The sequence below is a fragment of the Lycium ferocissimum genome, chromosome 6, assembly GCF_029784015.1.
Source record: "Lycium ferocissimum isolate CSIRO_LF1 chromosome 6, AGI_CSIRO_Lferr_CH_V1, whole genome shotgun sequence".
In the NCBI taxonomy this organism is placed as follows: domain Eukaryota; kingdom Viridiplantae; phylum Streptophyta; class Magnoliopsida; order Solanales; family Solanaceae; genus Lycium; species Lycium ferocissimum.
This window is the reverse complement of record NC_081347.1, coordinates 66,203,609-66,221,060: the sequence shown is the minus strand read 5'-3', so window position 1 is coordinate 66,221,060 and position 17,452 is coordinate 66,203,609. Positions and strand designations below refer to the sequence as shown.

Below are 17,452 nucleotides of genomic sequence, written 5' to 3'. Positions count from 1 at the left end.
ATACACACGCAAAATGCTTTATTGTGCAAAAGGAAAGACAATATATACGTTCCTCTAACTTATCTAACTTCGAGCCAAACCAAGTCTTTTCAAGCTCGGCATCGGAACCTAAACCTAGCTCATTGATTGTCTTACATTCATAACAGTTTTTAGATGGTTGACAGAATTAGTAAATTTCTAAAAAGGACATGTATATCAATATATCATTGTTTCAAAAAACGAACTCCATAATGATTCTCTCTTATTTTAATAGTTTTAGATTTCAATAGCCATTTTCGAAGGATTCCCTAATACTTATCCTATGGAATAAATTTGTTTGTTTTCTTGTGAGTAACTCCAAAGAGAAATTATGTTAGGAGGTTCTCCATTACTTAGATCGTGGCAAAAAAAAAAAAAACAATTCCACTGAATATGCTTTGAACGCAAATTACTCAAAAAGAGTAGCAAGTATACCTGTAGTAAAAGGGGCTACTGCTTGTGAGTGTACTCTCGCTATTGCATAATGAAAACATCAAGTGAATGAGATATCCTTTCCAGGTAATTTAGCTCCAACAATATAATCTTTGCGACCTATACCATAAATATTTCAAGAAACTTGTAAGGACAAACGAAGAATAAAATAATGAAGCTAAGAACAAATAAACCAGCTAAACAAATTTCTTGACAACATTAAAAAAAAAAAAAAAAAATCAATTTCACAATATGATAGACTTCTCTAAGAAAGTTGTGTTGAAGTAGAGGTAAGTAACATTTTTATAGTGGCAAACTATAATGCATTATGGAATAATAGAAAAGAGTCCTATTAATAAAGAGTTTATCTGTGAAATTTTGAATTTGAAAACTACTAATATGGCATCTGCTGTTAGATAAACGATAGAATTGAAGGATAAGCTTAAAAGAGTTTTAAAATAAAGTAAATAATTTGGTTGAAATTTGATTTTGAATACTAAAATGGAATAATGTATTTAAGGCTGTGAAGAAAAAACAATAAAATTAAATCATATCTAGTTAATTACGATATTACTACGGATAAACTTCACCACATTTTATCTTTTAATTTAAATTAAATGTGGCATTTGGTTGATGGATTACTCTTTTTTTTCAAGGATATCTTTGAGTTTGAATAGTCCTATAATTACGATAAATTTAGTTGTGGCATTTGGTTAATGGATTACTCTTGTTTTTAAAAAGACATCTTTGAGTTTGAATAATCCTATAATTACGATATTGTTAAGGATAAGTCTAACACATTTTTATCTTTCAATTATATTTTAATTAAATGTGAAATTTGGTTCAGAAATAACTCGTTCTTAACAGATGTATTTGTATAATCCTATTGAGGTGATATGTGTTAGGGATAAAGCACAAAGCTTGCAAAATGCGGATAAATATGGTTTGCTTTAAATTCAAATGCTTAAACTTTTTTTTTTTTTTTTTTTTTGGTGAAACAAATGCTTAAACTTTATTTCTCACAAAACTATTTTTCGTTTTTGGAATTTGATAAGAATTGTTAGGAGCTTTTTTTTTTTTTTTTTTTTTATTATTATTATTATTATTATTATTATTATTATTACTACTATTATGGTATATCAATGGCCGTGCATTTTCATGAATGTGCAGCATATATAACACTTTTTGTTTATCTTTTTACTTGTTAAGTTAATTATAATTTTTGAATTTGAATTGAGTGTGATTTTGAATTTAATGTTGTTAGTGCTTATCTTTCAATTCAAATTTAATAACTTTATCTTTCAATTGTAAAAATTATCTTTAAATTTGCTTTGTCCTAATTCTCATTAATTTTGTCCTAAAAGTGTCAAGTGGCTTGTTATTAGCTTGCCACTTGGCTTAACCACATTGCTTGTACCTCTCCTTTTTTATATATATAGATATTGTCACTTAATTAACATAAAGTGAGATATATAGGTATGATCTTCATTTTAATTTGTATCTGTCAAAGTTAAATTGTTTGATTATATATGACGAATGATTTGGCTTGATTCTGAATGTACTGTATTTCTTCAAATTGATTCCTAGAAATCTAAATTTTCAAGCGATTTTCATCCCCCGGTATATTAATTTTTTCCTCTTGGAGAAATAACATGTACAATAATTTTACTTCTTTTTCTTCAAGTAAAATAATCGACCATCAAAGCACATTATGAATTTCCGTTAAAAGCACAGCTGCTAAGAGTTCAAATTAAACTAATTTTTAGGAACATGTCCTCAAACTGAACGTTGATGTTTTCCACATATGAAAACAAGACTAATGTTTGAGACCATGTTTATTCCTGTACTTTAGAAAACTTTAGAAAATTGTTCATATTTACCCTCCGTCTAAATTTTCGAATAAATTTGCCCTCAGTCGTTAGCCTTTCAATCACATATACTCCTTTCCCCTAATGGAGCAAAGGTCTCCCCCAAAATACATGGGCAAGTTTGGCCCTTTCCCCAATAGAAGATGCTATGTAAATTTTCCTTAAATCTTCCAATGATTAACAAATTGCAAATATTACAGCTCATTACTAGTAGTATCTGTGTTGGTTGACTAAAAAGGAAAGAGTGAAAGGCAATTTGTCCATCAAAGTCACAGTTGTGTTAATTGTATAGCCCTTCTCTTGGATTGACAATGTCTTTTTGAGGGGTTAAAAAAGAGTAGAGATCTGCAAAACTCCAAGATAGTGAGGTTTCCACTTGCTAAAATGCTTTACATTTGGTCACACAGTAGAATTCAAGGAAGAATCATCATGCAATTCTTTAAAACCTTGCATTTTAAGCAGTACAATTGATATATGTATCAACGTTGCAAGTGTAGACTCTAATAACATGTTCAAGCAGCGTAAATTGCACTGACATTAGAAATAGAATGGGCATACATTTTTAGCCCCAGAAAGGAAATGAAGCCGAGTGATATTTACAGCTTTTCATAATTGAAAAGCGAAAATCTTACAACGCTCTAGAATGAAAAGCTGGGACCAACTTATCCAAGCAATTCAATGTTAAACATTATGTTATCTCATCAGGCTTACCATTTTTCGCTTCTTTAAAAAAAAAATGAATGGCCAGCTACTCATACAGAACAATGACGACATACCCAGTGCAATCCCACAGGTGGGATCTGGGAGGGTAGAGAGTACGCAGACCTTACCCCTACCTCGTGGAGATACAGAGGTTGTTTCCAAAAGACCCTTGGCTCAAGTAATAACTTCTCATACTGAAATGTGGTCTATACGAACTATCCTTGCTGGTTTCACAACTTTGTACTTTGAATACGTATATGACCCAGAACTCTCACCTGCAAAAGCACCATAAGTTAGAAAACCATACTATGAGAATACTTCAAGGAAGACACTTGCGATAGTTACTTCAATTAGGCTCCAAGTATCGCACAGAGCAGGAAAAAAGTGAACTAACAGATGACAACCCGAGATCGGGTAAGTTTTGCAAGATTAATTCATCAGCTCAAGACCGGACACTTCCTAGTGGAATCATCTCTATAATCAAATCTCCAAGTTTTTGCAAAAACTTAGGGAAAATTCCCAACAATCAAGCATTTTCTTCCCTAATTGAGTAGCTTCTTCTTTTTAAATAAGCATCCAGAGGATGCAAAAAATAAAACCTATTTGAGTAGACCCTTAAGACGACAGAGTCTATAAACAGCAAGGAGAAGCATGCAGGTTAGTGAGGATTAGACACCTGTTACGACCTTTGGTGACATGACAAAGTCTCAACAAAGTAGATAAATAGATAATTAGTAATCCCAAAATATTCAACAATTTTATCTTAGAAACGAATATAATATATAGTTAAAAGGTCTCCGACAAGAATCATTAGATAGCAGAAAAATAATGTGAAACTTGGGACAGCTCAGTTGCTCGGCACCTGTTTTACTTAATTAGCGCCAATTTAGAGAAAACTAGAATTGTGAGTTTACGTTCAATGCGCTGATGCTCATAATAAGTGAACTCTATGATGTAACTGGTAAAAATGGTTATATGACACTGAACTTTTTTATGCATATAAGTTAAATCCAAAGGCACGGCTTATTAGGTCCAAAGGCACCCCAATTTGGAAGAAGCCATATCGATAACATGCTTCGTTTATCACTTCTCTCACCTTTCCCTCGCCATCTTCATTGATATCATTGAATTAGCCATGTTGAATTGCAAAACTCGTGCGTACAAGACTGGAAGTATTTGTTTTGAAAAATGTAAACAAATATTGTTTGTACTTACAAGATTCAATACAACGATATGTAAAAGAACGACTCAATAATTTGGTTTGTGAGATCGACTCAACGATATCTCGGTGACTTCTCTTTGTACGTTTAAAACAACGTTTTCTGTTGATAAAGAGGTTGAAAACAACATTGAGAGTCAACAGAAGAAAAACATCATGGCTAGTTTCGATATTCCAACTATTGATGTTTCTCCATTGTTTAGATCAGAGGGAAACGAAGAAGGGAAAAAGAAGGCTATGGAGCAAATAGGAGAAGCCTGTGTTAACTATGGCTTCTTCCAGATTGTGAATCATGGAATTCCAGTGGACTTGTTGACCAGAGCCACGGATGTGTATAAGGCTTTCTTTGCTTCTTCAGATGAACAATAACTCTCTTTACCTAAAAATTATTTTAAAAGCACACAGAATAATTCAGCTGAGACTAATTATGAGCAATTGGTGTTTCGTCTTTCATCCTCTGGTTTCAATGGCATCTGCCCAAACAACCCACCTCATTTCACGCATGTCGGAATCATTCGGTTTGCAGGAATCTTTTAAATACTTGTTTTACATTTTTCAAAACAAATACTTGCAGTTTGCAACATCTTGTGCGCGCGAGTTTTGCAAGTCGACATAGCCAATTCAGTGATAGCAATTACCAGCAACGAGGTGGATTCTTGGGGCAGATGTCATTGACGCCAGAGGATGAAAGACAAAACACCAAGTGCTCATAATTAGTCTCAGCTGAAATATTCTGTGTGCTTTTTAAATAATTTTTAGGTAAAGAGAGTTTTTCTTCATATGAAAAAGCAAAGAAAGCCTTATACACGTCCATGGTTCTGCTCAACAAGTCTAATGGAATTCCATGATTCACAGTCTGGAAGAAGCCATAGTTAACACAGGCTTCTCCTATTTGCTCCATAACCTTCTTTTTCCCTTCTTCGTTTTCCTCTGATCTAAAAATGGAAACATCAACAGTTGGAAAATCAAAACTAGCCATGATCCCTGATAACTTAGAATTAGTGGTGATAGGGATGATGTGGTATCTGGGAAACTGAGATTTTTCCTTCTCTTGACTCTCAATGTTGTTTCAACAGCTCTTTATATAATCAACAAAAAATAGATGCTGATTGCTGCTATAGTGATGATGAGTTTGTTATTTCTCAAAAGTAAACCAACCACTACCTAGTTAAGTAGTGATGATGAACTTGTTATTTCTCAAAAGTAAAACCAACTACTAACTAGTTAAGTAGTTTTGCTACTATAGTGATGATGAATTTGTTATTTCTCACTAACTAGTTAAGTAGTTTTTGTTATTTCTACTATACTAACTAGTTAAGTAGTTTTGCTACTATAGTGATGATGAATTTGTTATTTCTCAAAAAGTAAACCAGCCACTACCATAGTTTTGCTACTATAGTGATGATGAATTTGTTATTTCTCAAAAGTAAACCAACCACTTCCTACTTAATTTTTTGTTTCCAGCAACTATCCAAGGAATTCAGCAAATAGATAATTAGTATTGGATAATTTCTTCTGCTGAGTGTGGTGATCAAACTAACAAGGAATTCAACTTTGGCATCCACAGTTTCAGATAAGGAGATAGAGTATGATGAGGAGACCTACCCGTTACATTGGCACTGGCATAAGGGACACTTCCACTAAAAATGGAACATGGCAATATTGCTGGGCATTCAATAAGTTGTTCAGTACTTTGATCTGTCAAGCAACCACTTAACAGGAAGTTGATGGAATGATGAGAAGTTTCTATCATTTCTTCACTTGAGAAAGTATTCATGATTGATCTTTCATCAACAATCTCTCTTACTTCTTGCATTGAGAGTTTCTTAAACATATCTGGCGACAAAAGCTTAGCAACAAAAATGGTGCACTCCTGCAAATGAGATGGATCATGAAATTCAGAAAATATTTTACCTTGTTTATGAAGAACTTGAAAAACTCAGACAAATTTCCTTTTTCATTAATATACTATAAATAAATAGATCTTTTGATTTATAAATAGAAAGTAAAATTCTGTTATCTGCAAGGCACGTTTGATAGAAGCATTTTCTCATGTATGTTCAACTACAACAGTACTTATTTTCTGCAAAATAAATGTTTAAGTTGCATATAGAGTCATGCAGAGATTGTCAAAGATCACCTTCCACAACAATTCTCCATGGGCCAGTATGGAAATGATCGACTCCAGCTTAATTTCAATGCAGAGAGCCACAGAATCTGTCACCATATCGCACAAATATGGCTTTCCGACAAGAGCCTCATATAGACCTACAATACTTCCTCGAGGATATGTTGAATCCACAGGACAATGAATAGGAAAAGGGCTCCTTTTCGACTGGAGAAGAAAGAAGGCAAGTTTTTTCAATGACCAAACAAAGATACAATTAATGCTAGCTATCATATAGTTAATTGGATAGATGCCTTATGCTGCCTTTACTTACCCTAACTGATCCATTTTCTATCAGCCAGACACTTGTCAACTTTGAATCCTTCGTGTAGAGTGTACAACCTGGTGTCTTCAATATACTCTTGGCGGAGCGTTCCAGATCACTTTGAATAGCAGGAGAAAGGTTTCCCAACAAAGGATGGTTTGTTATGACATCTCCTGGCTTTGGGATAGTTACTGAAGGAGGACTTCTCAAGAGCTTTTCAAGGTCATTCTAGTATGGAGTTGAAAAACATTTAGTTAGACAACGATAAGTATACCACAAACAATGCTATGGCACTGGAAATTGTTGCACGAAACACAGTTACCTGAAGCAAATCATGTACATGCAGCATAACTTTCTCAGTTAAAATACCATCTTTCTCCATATCATTGAGACATTCATCCAGACACTTCAGCATTGAAAATGTAACTTGCCTTGATTCTGTTTGATGTATGATCTAGAATGTTCAGAATTCAAAGACTTAATTCAGCTGAATTTGTGTAATAAGCATACATAGTGTTATATTCTAGCAAGTAGACGTGGATTTAGGAAAACTGAAAGAAGAGCTCTTGACAATTAAATGGTTAATGAGCCATTCAAAGAAGATTCAATGCATGATTTCCCACGAAAACGTTCACAAACCTCGGGCATTGAAGTCTTGACATTTTCTAGGAACTTCCTTGCTTCTTGTTCTTCGACTTCACTCTCGGAAACAACAATTGCAGCATTTCCATTGTCACCTTCAAAATGTAAACGGTTGTTAGATGACTTCGTGAGCAACTCCACAACTGCCAGATCCATGATCTCAAAGAAGATTTAGATTCCAGTTAGACAACAAGGCAAAGAAAAGAGGGGAGAAAAGGATGCCTTACGAACAGGAGGCATAATTCTCAAAGAGTAAGAGTTTGGCTTTCAATGTTAATAAACAAAAAGAACATTTGTAAAAGCATTGCTGTTAGAACCTGATTTACATATAGGAACTACTCCACAATATGAACCTACTGCATCAGCCACAAAGATGGTATCCACTCTTACCAGTATAGTCAAGAAGAAGCTGTCTCGCGATCCTCTGAGCATGGATAAACGCAGAGCATATATGACAACTATCCTGTAATTTCTTTAGCACAAACCACCTTGTCAGCCTGGAAGGACAAACACTTATGCTGAAGAATTTATAATATCCTGGAAACTTGAGGCGAGTAGAAATATAATTCCAGTCATGCAGTCCCTGAGTAGCCAGATCAATTGCTTCATCCACTGACTCCATCAAAACACTGATAGTGGATTTAGTTATCCTCCCCTCATTGAATGTTGACCAGTAAGCCTCGCGAGTAGCTATAGCACAAGATATGCAAATAATTAAAGCAAGGCCATGAAAAAACATGTAAAGGCATTAAGAATGGAAGAAAACAGAAGAAAAGAAGATGCCACCTTGAATAAGGTTCACGGGGTGAATATTTAGATGAAGAATAAAAAGAAGTCAGGCGTACAGCTTTACACAGCTATTAGGATTTACAGGTGGCAAAATTTGAAGGTTACATGTAGGTGTTTAAGATGTTTGGATAAGATAGAAATGCATGCTTACTCCTATTAGCAAAAGAAAATAGACGGCGCGTTTTTAATGAAATGTTACCAAGAAGGGATGCCGAGATATGGTAAAGAAGACAGATGTTCTAAAGCATATTTCTGCATGATGTAAGCTCACAATATCACATACCAATGGGGTCCTACTGTAAAAAATGGTGAAACTAGTGAAGGTTCAGCTCACTAGAGAACTTCACACTGCTTTCTAACTGTTCAATTCCTTATATTCCTCGGATTTTAAAGGAGAAGAACATGCAGGTCCTTCATAGGAACAAACTGAAAATATTTCAAGTTTGACTCACAAAATAAGGACCCTAGTTCATGATCAATGTACGACATCAATAATCTATCAATCAAATAGATGAGAGAAGCAATATTTGATATGCAACACTTAAAGAAAGCTAGGGGTAATCTGAAAACCCAGATGAGGAATGCAGGCGCCAGACACCAGAAACGGTGTAAAAGCAAACTATAGACCAACTAGTTCTGGTGCAGTTACTGACCTTTCAGAAAGCACACTCTCATAGTCTTCATATCATCTATTTCTAGATAGCTATTGTTGATGGTACAGGGAGGCCAATCTGTGTCTTCACAGACATCCTTTATGCATGTGGCATAACCTCCAACAGTGATCCAGTCGAAAGGATTATTGCTTCCGCTAGAGACTCTAGAAAACTCTTCAGCCTTTCTCAATAGTTGATGCTTCGCATAATTGACCATGGTTTCCTGAAACAAATTGTACTATAAGCAGGATGGCTCCCTCACCAAAAAGACCACATCTCAAATATGAAAATATAAGCAGTGGTTGAGTACACCGGGTATGTTTCCTGGTTATTCGCAACAAATTTGAAGTTAACAAAGACCAGAATGAATTGGCTCATCCTCTGCAGATATTTCTTTCTAGATTTACATGAAAATATTCTACCAGGAAATAGGACCAACATGAGTTCAAGTTGACGATCCTTGTGCATTGAGAGGCTTACAAAGACCATAAATAAAGTGAGGATGCAATAGTTAAAAGATATGCAGGTAGCATAACGGTACTCAATTTTTGATACGTAAATGCAATCTTATAAAAAAGAGAAAATCATCAACAAGGCGATGCTGGGATTAGTACGAATAAGGTGTAGGTTAGTCAACATCCAACTTCCTGCAGTGATGTTAGAAAGTCTATCAAGGTACACACTTCATTTTAATGTTAGATAATTCAGCACATAATTACTAAATTCAGGAACTTGTATTTCATGTTATGTAAAAATGCTCCTTTTCCCCGAAACATCATTGATTCCTCTCATTCCATAACACCAAAAAGCTGATTGATAAGATTGAATATACACAAAAGGCATAGATGTCCGGCAAGTCCTAGGGCAGGTTGGGTTTTCAAGTTTTCAATGAAAAGGGTAATTTACTGAAATTGAGCACGGTCTTGATTAACAAGGTGAAACTACATAAGATGACATCTCAATACAAGAGGAGTTCAATTACACCAGAATTTTACCTCACTTTCTGATAGAGCATCCATACCAAAGAGACTTAGAAGTAATTGTGCAGTAGATCCATTGATAATGAGTGTCAGTAACACACTTCCACCAGTAAGGAAAACAAACTGTACCATAAAGAAAGAGTTCCGGTTACATGTCAAAGAAAGTTGATAGCTTAAGCTTCAATAGATGCCAAAAAACTACTAGTTAATTATGGCAACGAATCAATAATTTCCAAAAGCAGGGCAAATGAACTGTTGCTAAATTACAATCGTTCGTCAATAAAAACATACCATAGCTCCAGTTTCTGTGCTGAGATACTTTGGATCACCACTAGCACCCTGGAAATTAACAAAGCAAACCATGTGTAGGTATTATTAAGTAAAAGAAAATCCATCATCCCTTTTCCAGCGTGCATCATAGATATGCTTCATAAAGCTTGACAAATAAGTGAGAAACTCATCAGCTTCCTATGCTCTCAAGAAAATCAGGTTACTCGGTTATAAGTTCTATTGCTCTTTACTTAATTGCTGTAGGATGTCAAATGGAAGCTATCTTCTCCATAGGCATTGAGTTTACCCGCTTAGTCTGTCGCTTGAAATCAAACCTGCAGGCTGATTAGCAATGAAGTGGATATAGAGGACATCTGAAGTAGTGAAGTTGAATGAGAAGCGTTTCAAGTTATGAGCTTTTGGCAAGTGCTTAAATTATAAAGACTAAGACTAAGGAGTGTCTGATCAATGTGCTCAAGCAAACTGACACACTTCAATTCAGGATCTAGGAACAGAAAGCCTTCAGTTTTGGTTTTCTTTATTTTTGGAGTGGGGGTTACCTACCAATCAAACCTTAAAGTGCATCAGTACTTAATGGAGCATCACATTGTTTCTGTTGGACTGTTTTGCTTAAGCGAAAAGGATCCCATGCACAAACTGACTTTCTTTCCTAAACCTAATGATAAGCAACAAATTGTTACATTTAGGATACAATTGTGTTAGGTTCTTCTATACATTGTACACTTTATTGTCTTAGGGGTATATTTCACACCAGTACAAATCATCCTAGACAAGCAAGTTACAACATACCCAGTTGAATCCCACAATGTGGGGTCTGGGGAGGGTAAAGTGTACGCAAACCTCACCCCCACCTTGGAAGGTAGGGAGGCTGTTTCCGAAATCCTAGACAAGCAAGTTATGTAAGTAAAATTATTCTAAAGACAAAAAGATAATATTCTATCTTCTGTGCACATTTGTATCTAAGCTTCAAGGTAAATGATACAGGAAACCTTATGGAATTACAAGTGAGCAGAAAAGGGCTTACTTTAACAGATAAGGAAAGTGCCAAACCAACAGCTCCTCTCAAACCAGACCATATGATGATGATAGCTTCTTTCCAATTCAAACCATAACCGAAGTAGCGAAGGGCAGGGTAAAATGCAAAAACAACTACGGTTCGAGCTACTTGAAGAATGATGTAGAGAAGAAAGACATAGCCCCAAGATCTCCCTACAATATAAATGTGTAAATAAAGCAAATTTTCTTGATCTGGAAAACTTATTGTAGTGGAAAAACTGTACAGAAAGTCTCCAAAGAAATCATAATATATTAACAAGAGGACATCTAAGTTGAGGGATCTGAGAAAATAGACAGGTTGCCAATAATACACAACCTGTGGAGTGATGCATATGAGCATTAATGGGAGATTCTTTGGGTCTTTACCTGTTTCCCCCTTTCTTATTTTTCCTTAATACACTAAATCGCCACGCTTCTGTTAAATATAAATGGCAAATAAATTAGAGACCTAACTGTGCGTACCCATTAGTTTATTCCCATGTAAATAACTCAATAACTAATAGGATTGATATGCAGAACCTAGCTCAATAAACATGGTTTTCCACCAAACCTATGTCTTCATATGGCATCATAGCCTAGTCATTGTTGTTTGCTAAGCAGATTCATTGATTCTCAAGAAAATGATTTAAGAAAATGACTCTGAGACTCTCCTATTTACTCAATTGGGTGGCAAATCAAGATGCCTGCCAAACATATTGTGCTGCACAGCTATGTTACTCGGACTCTTCAAAAATGGACACGGGTGCATGTCGGATCCTCCAAAAGTAGTGCATTTTTAAAGGATCCGACAGGGGTGCGGCATCATTTTTGGAGAGTCTGGGCAACATAGCTGCACAGTGTGTATCCACACTTCAACTAATAGGAAAACAGTTCCTATCCATCTACACAAAGTGAAGTATTACATAGGGGAAAGAACTACCTGTATTATCGTCGAGATTTCTGATACTGAAGATGCTTTGAGCTATGATAACTCCGCTGCAAGAAGTGAGAGCGTGTAAGCAACATTGTTGATTCAATTAAAAAAAAAAAAAAGGATAATATCCAACCATGCACCAAGGAATCCTTCAGTTAAGCTCAGAACAGGAAGTGCATTAACAACACTATTTACTATATAATATAGGGGAAATGGGGAATTACTACTCTCTGAGAAAAGATCAGCCCAATGACAAATGCAACAAGATATATTGCTTTAACTGGAGATAGAACACAACTAGAGGAAATCTCCTTAAGTACCACAGAAAAGGAACAAAATGATATTAAGACAAAAGGAAAGTAAAGAGACAACATTAGTTTGTATAATAGACTGTTACCGAGTCTTACCTCAAGATGAATATTAAAGTATTTGCAATGTAGGCAAACATTTCCCTGCGAAAAAATTGGTGGTAAAAAGTTAGGGTAACAATAGTTCAAGCCATCTCTGGCCCAACTGCCCCCCATTTCCCTCTCTCTCACAGAGCAAGGCAGTAAAAGGAAAAGGAGCCAAAAACAAACTAATGGCAGAGTTCATATATTTGGTTATGGTTTTGAATAATAAGTAAGCTGTTAAGATCCCTATGATCTAAACATGATGTTTTAGGCAGTCCTATCAAAAAATACGCATAACGAACAGGATGAGAGCGACAATGCATAAAAGATCCTGAACAGAGTGAGAGCACCAATGCTGGACGAAGTCAGAAGACAATTTCTGAAACCTGGAACACTAGATTTAGGAAAGCCAAAGAGTTCATGAAGTGAGTAGTTGTGGGAATGGTAGTGGCAGGGTTATTGTAGCAGTAGCAGCAACAGAATTTAGAAAACTATATGTACTCCAACCTTTTGACTATGAACCTACTCCTTTACTGTAAACAAATGGACCTTAGACTTGACTATGAACCTACTCCTTTAGCGTAAGACTATATGTACTCCAACCTTTTAATTTTACAACATACTCCCTAGATACATCTGTTAGATATGCCTCACATAGAAGACATTATCTGAAACAACACCTCCACAAAAGATAGAAGCAACTAGGTGTTGGCAATGCTTGAATTTGCGCAATAATTATCACACTATACATTGGTTTGCTACACAGATCTATATTTAGCTACCAGGATATTACAATGGAAGAAACGTACCAAAACTCATGCAAGCTCTGCTTTCCACCAGCTCTATGTGTATCTTTTGACATTGCAAAAACCCTATCCATAGGTTTCAGTATCAGAGACTGAATTACACGCTTTACTGCAGAAATGTCTGAATGTGAAAGAGGAGTGGAGTACACAACTTACATCCCTAGTGCTACAAGAGTCAAGATGCCAGAAGCTTCAGCTTCCTCTTGAGCCTATAAGCAATAATAAGGCGTTAGAGATCCAGTTAAAGGTGTAGGGAACAAGTTATCACTACAACAAGAACAACAACAACATACCCAGTGTAATCCCACAAGTGGGGATGGGAACAAGTTATCACTATTTCCTACAAATTATCATGTCCTAAATTTTCTGGAGGAGGTGAATAATATAATGTCATATCACAGTTTAGATTTCAATAATCAATCTGATAAACATATGAATCCAAAATGAAGCAACTAGAAAGAAGTTAATTGCATTATATCACATCCAGCATTTAGAAAGACAATATACAGCTTGAGCGCATGTATATAACAACTGATCCAAATCAGGAAGGAACATACTGTATAGTAAGCAATGTAGCTCACAGTCAGAGCCAACGAAAAGTCTGTCAGTGCATCATTGTATATAAACCGAAGCCAGAAAAGAGATGCCATCCCAAACACAAGTCCGATGATGACACTGTAACAGAAAGATATAGTTAAGTTCAACGACAATAACAAAAAAGTTATCACCAACAGATAACGATACCTACGATCCAAGTGAGCCTTCTGCAAGATATTCCAGCACTGAAACCCAGCCAAAACTTTTCCCAAGAACCATTCGATAGAAAAGCTGGTAGACCACAATAGCTGCCCTGGCGACATGATTGGAGGAAGAGAGGTGAACAACAAGAATCAGTTTATACAAAAGAGGAAGATGAACTGCAAGACGGAATAAGGGGCTGAAAATCCACTTTTATGTGGAAAGATTGGCCATCCAAAAATGTGCACATGAGTATGAAATTATAGGGAAATCATGAGGATATCCAGGAGAAATGAAAGTACAATGGATTTATGTTTATACCCATCATTCATCATAGATTCTCCTTCAACAATTGTGCTCAACTTTTTACTAGCTCCCAGATCTTTAAGCAAAGCGACAACAGCCACAGGATCAGTAGCACTAAGAATTGCCCCCAACAGAAGTGACGTATTCCAGTTCCAGTCATATGGGAAAGCAAGCTGCAGAAACATATGGATGTTTGAGCAAGTAGGAAACCACTTTCAGAAAACGGTGTTTCCTTATACCTTCACAGAAGCTCCGATCAGGACTGTTGAAATCAATACACCAGGACCAGCAAGCAAAAGCATTTGCGCCATACATTTCTGTCAAAGCCAGCTAATATTAAAGAAATGAAAAGACATATGCCATTAGCTTATACGAAACTGATAAAAGGTATACATAATTATTTAAAGCATACAATCAGGCAACCAACAACTAGAACCTTGAGGTTTTATAGATTGAAAGTTAAGGAGAAGAGAACCTTTATTTGGTGCACCTCCATGGAGAATGCGCCCTCAAAAATAAGTATAGGGAGGAATACAGCTAATAGAAGATCAGCATCTATATCTGCCCCTGTTGCAACAATTCAACAAGCACATACCTTTATAAGATAATTAGGTATTCACAATTGCAAAGTGACTTTAAGTCGATCCTCGAATTTGAAATTTCAAGAAATTTGAAAGAGACAATTGAATTATACTTACATATCCGAATTCCATTCCCAAGCTTTCCCAGTCGATAATTACTCCCAAATTCTAAATTTACGGAGAAAAAAAAAGTAAGTATGTAAAGAAATAAATCACCAAATATGAGAACAGTTAGGTGCCACAACATGCCTGTAGGCATTCAAACAACAGTAACATTTAAGAAAAGAGAACAGTTTGAAAAAATGCTCGCTCATGTCCGTAAGAAAATGTTTCATGCTCTTGGAGCAGTAATAACTATCAAGAAAGAATTGTTGAAAGCATGCTCAGAAGACAAAAAAATCTGTTTTTTCATTTCCCCTAGTTTTTATACAATAACGAGACCATGTACATATACATGCATGAACAAATCTATGACAAGGGTTCACATAGAAGTCGGGAAAAATCTCTATCAGCTACGCTGGAATTGAGATACAGGCCATAGTAGTTTTACTTCTTTTTTTATGACAGTGGTGTCGGGGCAAGCTTGCGCGCATCTCGACTATTCCCCGAGCACACGTACCGATAATTCTATCCACTAAAGCTTAGACATATGGGAAGAGATCATCTACGTATTTTTGGCCACCCTTAGATGCCTAAATTGTTACCTTACCTTACCAGAGTTCATCCTTAGGGGAACTTCATTTAAAATTTTCACAGCTGATAATGTTTGACCTTTTTTACCAAGTTCTAGACGAAATTGTGAGTACTCAACTATTCCACTAGGTACCTGCTACGTCCCACCAAAGATAAGTACCACCTTCGAAGATTGTTCCAGTTTTTGAGTACTTTAACTCAAGAGATTGCAGGTTCTCTCTTAACGAACCAGCACCATAGGTCAGAAAAAGAAAACCTCTTCTCCTAATTCTCTCTACGTTAAACTCTGATTTTGTCTTGAACCGTACCATAACTAGATCCATATCAGGGGACCATAACAACTTGGTATCAAAGACGGGAGTTATGGGAGATCAAATTCAACATCAACTGGCACAATTGGTGAACTTCTTCAGGAAGAACGTGCAGCCAATTTAGCCAGACAGGCAGCCATAAATGCTCATTGTATTATATTAAGAAATTCATTATATATGTATAAATATTTAGTTGTGAACCCAATTACTAAAACGAGCTATGAATGTGGTGGCAAGTTCAGAACCCATAAACTTCAAATCCTAGCTCCGCCTCTGCATACCGGCCCCCCATAAATGAGCAGCATGATAACAGTGAACAAAGAGATCATTTAGACAAAGAAGCACACACATTTCATACATTATGCAAAGGCGGATTCAAGAATTAAGTTCTGTGGGTTCAACTTTTAAGGCTTTTAGTATTAAACCTTTGTATTCTTAAAGTTATGTGTTCGTATCTAGTGCCTGTTTGGCCATGGATAGTTTTCACTTTTTTCTGAAATTTTATTCTGGAAAACCATTTGGACATAAAATTGTTACAATTTTCCGGAATTCAAAAAAATTCCAAAACTCTATTTTCACAGTTCTCACTCCAAATCACTCACAAAAATACAAAAACAATTCTAATTTGTAGCCATGTCCAAACTCAACTCCAATTTCCAAATACCATTTTCAACCTGAAAACAAATACTCCCTCCGTCCCAAAAAAATTGTCTTACTTGGCATGACGTTTAAGAAATAAAAGAAAATTTTTGAAATGTGTGATCCAAACAAGCTTTAGATATTTATCTGATTGTAAATTACTTCATAAAATTAAATTATTTTTAAATATAGAAATGTGCCAATAAGACAATTTTTTTGGTAGGGAGGGAGTACTACCTTTTACCAAATTTCACAATTCTTATGTGCAAAGGTCTACATAATTTATGCTCCGCCTCAAAAGTACGTGGTTCAGACAAATGCAATAATTGTAGACTCTGACAATATGTACACACATTTGCATACATACGTATAGGTGTGGAGAGAGAAATACGGACCGAGAGAGCCAAGAGCGATGCCAATGATGAGCAAAACAACAGTGTAAGGAATACTAGTACGGCGAAGAAGTGTTCTGCATGAAACTCCTATTAACAAACTTATACCACCAAATATTACTGCATCTGTTGGACTCAAAGAAGAAGAAGTAGTGGTGTTGCTCTCCATTTGCCATAAATTGTATGGCAATGGACCTTCCACAACTGTCCCTATTAATTATATCTCCTCTATTTTGGGAATTGCTCAAACTGTTTCTCAAAAATATTCTGTGTTAAGTAAGAATTTGTTTTTTCTTTCTACCATATATAAAGGGAACATGTTAGCTGTAAACAGCATTAAATTGGAAATAACTATGATGGGGACCGTAAATCTGTCATCTAATAAAAGTGTTTTTTTTTTTTTTTTTGTGAGGGGTGCACTAGAAAGATATATTTAATCACTCTTTTTTAATTTTTCGGTCTTACTTTCCTTTTTAGTTCATTTAAAAATGAATATCTATTTTCTTTATCAATTTTTAAATTTTTACATAATTTATTTAAGATCACAAGATATTTTTTCTTAAATTTTGTGTCAAGTCAAAATTAGATAAACAAATCGA

General features: G+C 35.5%; 1 protein-coding gene across 3 annotated transcripts; it reads right to left on the bottom strand.

Annotated features, from left to right (window-relative positions):
• Positions 1-2,730: 2,730 nt before the first annotated feature.
• Positions 2,731-17,173, bottom strand: LOC132060111 (sodium/hydrogen exchanger 8-like). Of its 3 annotated transcripts, XM_059453008.1 has the most exons (22): positions 16,857-17,173; positions 14,936-14,986; positions 14,713-14,804; positions 14,477-14,554; positions 14,253-14,410; positions 13,942-14,043; positions 13,751-13,868; positions 13,350-13,402; positions 13,197-13,259; positions 12,403-12,447; positions 12,002-12,057; positions 11,051-11,235; positions 10,027-10,074; positions 9,751-9,858; positions 8,756-8,978; positions 7,704-8,003; positions 7,311-7,408; positions 6,994-7,125; positions 6,681-6,899; positions 6,380-6,574; positions 5,845-6,112; positions 2,731-3,295 (listed from the first exon to the last, which is right to left on the bottom strand). In XM_059453008.1, exons 1-22 carry the CDS (start codon positions 17,020-17,022, stop codon positions 3,210-3,212), a joined length of 2,844 nt encoding a protein of 947 aa, XP_059308991.1. In that variant the 5' UTR covers positions 17,023-17,173; the 3' UTR covers positions 2,731-3,209. The 3 variants fall into 3 exon arrangements, with proteins under 3 accessions (XP_059308991.1, XP_059308992.1, XP_059308994.1); XM_059453009.1 differs by lacking the exons at positions 14,477-14,554; positions 14,713-14,804; positions 14,936-14,986; positions 16,857-17,173 and having other exon boundaries at positions 13,938-14,043; positions 14,253-14,393; XM_059453011.1 differs by lacking the exons at positions 14,477-14,554; positions 14,713-14,804; positions 14,936-14,986; positions 16,857-17,173 and having other exon boundaries at positions 13,942-14,038; positions 14,253-14,393.
• Positions 17,174-17,452: the final 279 nt, after the last annotated feature.

Coding starts and splice junctions, on each gene's coding strand:
- LOC132060111 (XM_059453008.1), bottom strand. CDS start 17,022: ATGGAGAGCAACACCACTACTTCTTCTTCTTTGAGTCCAACAGATGCA. Junction 14,987..16,856: donor CATCGCTCTTGGCTCTCTCG/GTCCGTATTTCT, acceptor CCGTAAATTTAG/AATTTGGGAGTAATTATCGA. Junction 6,113..6,379: donor ATGGAGAATTGTTGTGGAAG/GTGATCTTTGAC, acceptor TCTCATTTGCAG/GAGTGCACCATTTTTGTTGC.